The sequence below is a fragment of the Pimephales promelas genome, chromosome 2 (genome assembly GCF_988280905.1).
Source record: "Pimephales promelas chromosome 2, fPimPro1.hap1.1, whole genome shotgun sequence".
Classification (NCBI taxonomy): Eukaryota; Metazoa; Chordata; class Actinopteri; order Cypriniformes; family Leuciscidae; genus Pimephales; species Pimephales promelas.
Window position 1 is genome coordinate 33,535,352 of NC_142770.1, and position 8,058 is coordinate 33,543,409.

The 8,058-nt window shown below is 38.0% G+C and overlaps 1 protein-coding gene across 4 annotated transcripts in view; it reads left to right on the forward strand.

Moving 5' to 3' along the window:
• Nucleotides 1-6,325, forward strand: part of LOC148997230 (NACHT, LRR and PYD domains-containing protein 12-like) — a 93,064-nt gene extending 86,739 nt beyond the window's left edge. For all 4 annotated transcript variants that reach the window (XM_089122135.1, XM_089122139.1, XM_089122144.1 and 1 more), the window contains 2 exons: nt 3,728-3,882; nt 5,404-6,325. In XM_089122135.1, the coding sequence (XP_088978261.1) occupies nt 3,728-3,882; nt 5,404-5,417 (169 nt within the window). In that variant the 3' untranslated portion in view covers nt 5,418-6,325. The remainder of the gene's footprint in view (nt 1-3,727; nt 3,883-5,403) is intronic.
• Nucleotides 6,326-8,058: the final 1,733 nt, after the last annotated feature.

Consider the following 8,058-nt stretch of genomic DNA (forward strand, 5'->3'; position numbering starts at 1 on the left):
CCTGCATCATACACACTTACACAGAGAAAAGTAACTCCAGTAGTTATTTTTAAAGGGAACCCCAACTAGTGAGGCATGTTGGCCTTATAAGATTAACGTGGGCGTCAGATATAAAAAGGTGATACAAAAACACTCCAAATGTTTTTGATTTTATAAAAAAAAAAGCAGAAAATCCATTCACTGGTAGGCCGCCATAGTTACAGTATTTACGTCTCAATGCATTCTGGGTAGTGACGTGTAATGGTTGCAGTCGGTTGAGCCTAGCCGCTGTAGCTGCTTCGTTTATTGTTTTTTCCAATGTACCGGCTAGCTAGATGAGTTTTGACAGTAGTGAGATGAACACGTCTGCCGTTCAGCCATCTCAGTTTGAACCCGAGCGCACCGTAGGCTAAATCAAGAGAATAACGCAGTGTCTGTGCGGCAACTGCATGCTAGTGCCAAGCGAGAACGACCGCGTTTGCTGTGAAGAGATCAGTATTCAGTAACGTTATAGTCTTAGATTTAAGATTTTAATATATAGTGCAAGGCAATTCGGTGCAATGGTAATTATAAATATTGTAACTTAATTGTAAGATCGAAAATGTACATGAGGTAGATGAGTAGAATAGTGTTGACTTTGTAAAGGGGGTTTTGCACACCGGGTTCGGACGAGAAGCGCTGCGCCGCTTCCATGACATCTCGAGGTATTACCAGACGCGCACTTTGTCAGTTTATGGCCAGCAATATTGTTCTGTCAGGTCCATTAAGTCAAGAACACACAGACAAAAAAAATGTTTAATAAATTTTTTTTTATTTAGAAATTATTAAATGGATTGCAATAGTAGATGTTCCTGAATTGAAATTTGGCGGTATGGCTCTGTTCAGGGAGTCCTCTGACCTTTCATGAGCACCATGAAATAGCAGGGAGTCAGAGGACAGCAGCAGCATTAGGGAACGCTCACACAGTTTAGGACTGTGAGAACTAAAATATCCCCCCAAACAAAACCACACCTGGCAATCCTCTGTGATACAGAGGATGATTAATTGACTAGACAAGCTATTCCCCAAAAAATAAATAAATAAATAAATAAAAACAGTGTCTCGATCGGTGTCGTCTGAGCTACAATTAGAATGTATTAATTATTGGAATGACGTCAGACCGCAAACTTAAACATGTTGTTACATAGATTAGGCTATCAGTTTTGAACTACTTGACGGACTACGGTGTCTGAAGATATCCACATCCGAGACGAACTAGATGAAAAATTAACTGGTCGCGCATTCAGGGACATTAATGAAGAGAGTGCTATAGCAAAATAATGATTATAATATTTATTTAGCGAAACAAATCAGAGAATTGAACTCATGGCTTTCTGAGCTTTAAGAATAGCCCGAACATCAGGACGGAGGTATCTTTCGTAAGCAGCAGAAGACCACCGTCCCATGGCTTTAAGGGTTGAAACCGGAGCGGATGCTGTTGTTGCTGCGCCGGTGCGCAGAGAATGAGCCGTATAGCGGTCCGGGGGCAGTCCACAGAATTGGCAAAGGAGGCAAATTTTTTATAAATGCTCTATGACAATTGTTAAAAAATGTTCAATCAAATCATCCCGTCTTTTTTTATTTTTTTATTTTTTTAGGTCGACTAGCCTAATCGCTGGGCAGGACACGACTTTGGTCGACTAAGGATTTCTTTGGTTGATTACAGCCCTAATTGCTGCACAGGGTGAAGTCAGTAAATACATAATAACGATTTGAGACAAATAATTTAAATTTAATATAAAACTATGTAACCTAATGGTGCTCTGTGGCGCGGCAGGATTTTGAACAAGGTCCGAGAGCAGCTATTTCTATATGCGTTCAACATAGTGAGTGACTGCTTAGGGAAGCACACGACTTATGACTTATTAAATTATTTATACTCATAGTACGATCGTCTGATCTATACAGCCTACCCTGGACAGCTGCTGACAAAAAGTGGATCTCTTTACAGCAAACGCTCTCGTTCTCGCTTGGCATTGGCCACTGCCGCAGACATCATCTATTTTGCCCCACTCTCGCTTCAACTCTCTGATAATCTTAATTTTCATGTAACTCTTGAGTATGCCTGTCGTTTTCCGCATTTATTCTCTTGATTTAAGCCTACGGTGCGCTCGGGTTCAAACTGAAAAGGCTGAACGGCAGACGTGTTCATCTTGCTACTGTCAAAACTGGGCCAGCATCAACCTTTAGCTTTGAGACGTAAATAACTATGGCGGCCTACGAGTGAACGGATTTTCGACTTTTTTTTATTAAAATTAAAAAAATTTGGAGTGTTTTTGTATCACCTTTTTATTGAGAATGAGGAGTCACGTGCCTATTTGGGCGGGGTCTGAGCCGGTCGGCCATGATGGTAGGACACGCTATCGGTTACCAGGGGCAACGCCTTTAGAACCCATAGACGCGACTAAACATTCCAGAGCTCTTAAATTTTCGCGCATTTATTATTTTGGCAGGACAGAGACAGATCTAAGAATACGAGAAAAAAAGGAAGAAAGTAAAGCAATGCTAAAAGATAAGACGAAAGAAAAGGGACCTTACAGGAACAAACTCACACAAAGTGCAAAACAGCTGTATTTGGAGAAGCAGCATCAATATATTTGTTCTTTTGCACTAATAACAGTATTATTATTTTGTTATTATTACTTATGTTGTCCATGAAACTTATGTTGTCCAAATAGCCTATATATTTCAGTTCTCAATAAATATTGTTAAGCCATATCAAGTTGTTTCAAACATTTATTTCAATGAAATAAAAAAGTAATGAACAAGGCACTCAAACAACACTTTTGCATATGTTCATTAAGGCACAGCAAACAGTGAAAATATATTAAAGGCATCAGCAAACCCAGCAATCCCCGTCGTCTCCTCGTCAGATCAGACTCTCTCTGCTGTGTCCATTTCAGTAACCCCAAAAACTGTATTCCATTATTCCTATGTTTTCCATATGTCTCTTGTGAGTTACTGGAGGAGTTTTTAACGCAGCAGTTACTTCCAGGCATGGTTAAACAGTGCGGTATAGCGAGAAACTCCTCTACTACCGAGCTAAAAACACACATAATCAATACTGTTTTGCCGTGGGAATCCTACCAACATGGCGGAAAGGGGAGGGGCACTGTAAAATGACGTCAACTCCTCATTCTCAATAGCCGACGCCCACGTTAATCTTAAAAGGCCAACATGCCTCACTAGTCGGGGTTCCCTTTAATTTTTTCCAAAAGTGTAGTGTAGTGTAGCAATAAAGAGATACTCAACCCAAAACTGAAAATGTTATCATTTGCACACCCTTATGCCATTTCAGCTTTATATGACTTTCTTCAGATGAAGTCCAAGATTTTTCGATAAATAATCTGTCTCTATGAGTCTATACAAGTGTACTGGACCTCAAAGATGATTCTTCAGAAACCACACAAAGCAAACACAGCGGTTATCCATTCGACCCCAGTTGATAAATTAAAGTCTTCTGAAGCAAAACGATAGGTGTTGATGAGAGAAACTTTATAAACAATAAACCATAACAGCATCTATAAACCAACTGTAACCTTGTGAGGAGATCTCTTTAACAAACACTTCAACAAAGTCTTCAATACGTTTATTTTCTGTCTCTCCTGAAAAGACTGTTTACAGTGTATTTGTGGAAAATAATTCACCTTAGTCGTGTTTTGTGATCTGGTGAAAGTAAGATGATCTTTGTCTGTTTGTCTCGTTCTAGACTAAAGGACTGTGGCATTACAGATGTTTCTGCTTTAACTCAGTCTTTGACGAACTCAAATGCACTGCAGTTTTTAAAAGAGCTTGATCTGAGAGACAATAAGATCAGAGACTCAAAGCAGCTCAGAGACGTGTTACGAGACTCAAACTGTAAAGGTGAGTAAACATCAGATGTTAAAGATACTTTCTTTATCTCTGACAGTCTTTCAACATTTGTGCAAGGAAAATATCATTAAGTTTTATTGAAACAATGTGGGGGAAATTTAAATTGATTGAAAACCAGTAAAGCACAAGCCCACCCCACAGCTAATTCAACATCATTGGCCAATCACAGTCTCCTGCCAAGAAAGATCAGAAAAAGTAATGGTCTCTACCATGATGTGCTACATAACTTTTAGTAAGGTAAAAAACGCTGCATTATGCAGACCAGACAAGTAGTTGGCGATGTCACTTCATAAAGAAAGAGTGTGCGCCATGCACAGAACATTCATATGCACATACCTAGACTAAACATGATATATGCATGTGCACACCGTCACTATTTTCACGTTTTTGAAGTTTACACAGAGGTAATGATATCTTTTTCAAAAACTTGCCCTTTGAAACCTGTTTCAAAGTTTGCGTTCTCAGGTTTCTTGTGTCATGGAAATGGACGACCAGAATTGATTCAAAGTTTTCTGTTAAAACTGTGTCGTGTAAATGGCCCTATAAATTATTTTTACAATCGAAATTAATCACCCCTGAAATTACTTAAACTGGACAATGGCTTTCTTCTAGAGCTGCTTGTTTAAATGTTGCTTTAATTTTCTTATTATGACTGTAAAGCTGTTTTGTAAAATCTCTATTGTAAAAAGCGCTGTATAAATGAAGGTGACTTGGCTTGACCAATGAAATCTCTTGAATCAGCTGGGGCTTCTAGAGCTGCTTGTTTAAATGTTGCTTTAATTTTCTTATTATGACTGTAAAGCTGTTTTGTAAAATCTCTATTGTAAAAAGCGCTGTATAAATGAAGGTGACTTGGCTTGACCAATGAAATCTCTTGAATCAGCTGGGGGGCGGGGCTTGTACTTTAGTGATTTCTGGAGGAAAAACTAAAGAATAAACAACTTTATTGAACAAGCTTTATGAATTGCATCAGTAGAAAATCATTAGAATTTGTTATAACAAAATTAGACTGATAGTTGTACAGAGATTGTAAAACGCAGGAATAATCAGAGCAGATTCCAGCTTCAGCTCACAGCCGTCCAGCCTCACATGATCAATGTCCCCGTCTATTGTGTGTTTTTACTTTGACAAGCGTCACATCACATTGCTTTAGGCTTTCTTTACTTTACAAACTCTAAGAAATGTGAGGATCTGATGTCTGTACAACTTAATCTAAAATTTACATTCTATATTCAAACATAAACTGACAATATCAGTTTTATATCTTTAAAATGAACAGGGATTTTGGTGAGATTTGGCGAGACCATTTAAAACCTACATCTTATGAATTCAAAGTGATAATACAGAAAAACATGTATTTAATGGCAAATTTAAACTGCTTTAAAGTTTATCGTACTAGCTCTTATGTAATGTAAACAGCATTATTAGAAATATACATGTACACTTAAGTGGTATTGAATGATTATTGTTGGTGTTGTACTCTTGCAAATGAATATTTTATTTTATTTACAGGTGAAATGGATTGAGAAGATCTTAGTCGGAGCTGAGATGAAGCAAGAATAAAGAAGTCTTTGGTATAAGCGCTCAATCATGATGATATTGGAATTTAACTCATCTATATTGAAGCAAACAAAATATCACTAATCATAACTGTCATTGCCAAATTTGCCACTCCAACGTTTCAAGTGATATGACATTGTTGTGTGCTACACGATTTCTTTATGTCTTGCTGTCATTTCCATTTGTGGACATTTTCAGGGATGAGATTCTTTCGGAATAATAGGACTAAAATCATGACTCACGTGAATCATGCAGATTTCATGACTATGTGACGCTATGTGACATGGGATAATACCATTTGTGTGTTTTTTGTTATATTCTCAATCAGAGAGAGAGAGAGAGAGAGAGTGTGTGTGTGTGAGAGAGAGAGAGAGTCCCTAAACAAATATATAGTCTGGTTACACTTTAGGACTGTGATATTAATCAAATTTTATTTTTGATTCTGGCTTCCAAGGATTATAAAAAGAAGATATTTGAGGTCAAACTTTAACTATCCACGTTCCATCTAGCGCAGCTTCCTTTCCTTCACAGCAGAGAGCTTTCCTTCCTTCCTAAAACACAAACTTCACGTCAGAATCAGCTCAATCTGTGATAGTTGAAACTAATACCGGCGAGAGATGCTGTTTTCAACTTCAAGGTGGCTCTTATGTGTGTGTGTGTGTGTGTGTGTGTGTGTGTGTGTGTGCCTCCCGAAGCGGCTCGCAAAAGACAAGCAAATTATACATTAAGCTTTGTGTAAGTCTAAACCATCAAATAGATGATGTTAGTGTATATTATTGTAATTATTTTTAAAAACTTGCATTTTATATTTTGTATAGCTGATTCATTTAAGAACAAAAAATCTTGTTTTGTTAATAAAAAAGATTGTATTGCACCTGTGTCTTCCTTGTGTTGATAATGCGCTCTACAAGTTATCCAGTATCTCATAATTCCTCCAGATTGGCCAGCTGACAAACTCCCTCCAGTTTACATAATGTTTATTTATTCTGAAATCCTCCTTGATTGAACTTAGAGGTTAAGTAAATGCAAGTATATTTAAGGTGGAATTCTTTGAGGAAAGTTATAACTGTTCATTTATTGTGCTTAACTATAATCTCTCAGTTCTCTTTAAACAGGTTTATGAAGGTTATGAGGCAAATATTCGCCTCATGTTTCTCCTCGGGACAGCTGGTGGTCAAACTGAGATCAGTCTTCAGACGGAAGTTACCACTTTAAGTCTCAGTTTAAATGGAAAGTTGGTTGTTATACTAAATGATAGTAATAACAAAGTGAAAATAGATTGGGAGCTGCTTAGTTCTCTTATGCCTCGCGCCGGCCCTGCTTCTTGGTGAGTAAGATTGTCGGATTGCAAGTTAAACTTTAAATATAGCTGCAAGGAGCAATTACCGGGGCCAAGCACAATCAGACGACAAAACATGTCAACATGTGTCAGATCAACTGCAGCAAATAGCAATTGAAGACATTTAAAGATGAATTTAGGCAAAATGGCTGAAAAATCACATACAATTAACTAAAAATGTGATTAAATGGATTATCACTTTCGACCAATAGATGGCGTAGTTACAAAATCGACCTTTTACAACCTTCAGACCAGTCGCATTAAAATACGTAGATTTATTCAAAAGTTCAAAAATTTTGTTATAACTTTGACCAAAAGGTGGCGCTGTCTTGATCTTCTGAGTACCTTCAGGGGATGGTGCTGATGACACAAACTGAGTTTCGTAATGTTACACCAATGCATTCGTTAAGTATAGCATGTTATGTTCTGTTATAGCGCAAAATAAGTCAACTACAGCCAGAGTTAAAAGCATTTGAAAAATTTATTTTACCACTAGATGGCGCTGTTTCGAAACTTCTCAGGCTCCTTCAGGGCAGTGTACTGATGACCCATACCGAGTTTCGTAACAATTCGTTCATGCGTTCAAAAATACAGCTTTTTATCACATAATTCAAAATGGCTGACAGCCAAAATGGCCGAACTGGGAAAATTGGATATCAGTCGATTCGGCATGACGCCCTGAATCTAACAAGACCATGTTTATGATTTTTGGTGAATGCAATCAGTGAATGAGGTACAGGTGAATGTGATCAGTGATGATGAGTCCGGGCAGTGAGTTCTGGGAACTGTAGTTTGTGAGTGATAATAGTCTTATCTGGAGTGCCCTCTGCTGGCTCAAAAGGGCACTCCAGCTGGTGACCGTTACAGACAGAGTAAATAATAATAATTCATTACATTTATATAGCGATTTTGTCGGCACTCAAAGGGCTTTACATAGAGAGGGTAATCTCCTCAACCACCACCAGTATGCAGCATCCCCATTGATGATCAGACGGCAGCCATATTGTGCCATAAAACACAAATGAGGTTCAAGTGTTTCAAAACGTGTATGGTGATACAGACAGAGAAGCCTGCATTTAATTTCAAAGTCAGCGATGTTGTCAGGATTGTGTGAGAGGACCGTTCGCCAAAGGTTGTGAACAGAACTACATGGAAGAATTTTTTACCATAAAATGTGTATTCTAGATCAACCACCAGTCTACAGACTGTCGGTTTATGACGATGATGTCATTGAGGGTGTTTTTCTTTAATGAAAAAGTGTTGCAAAA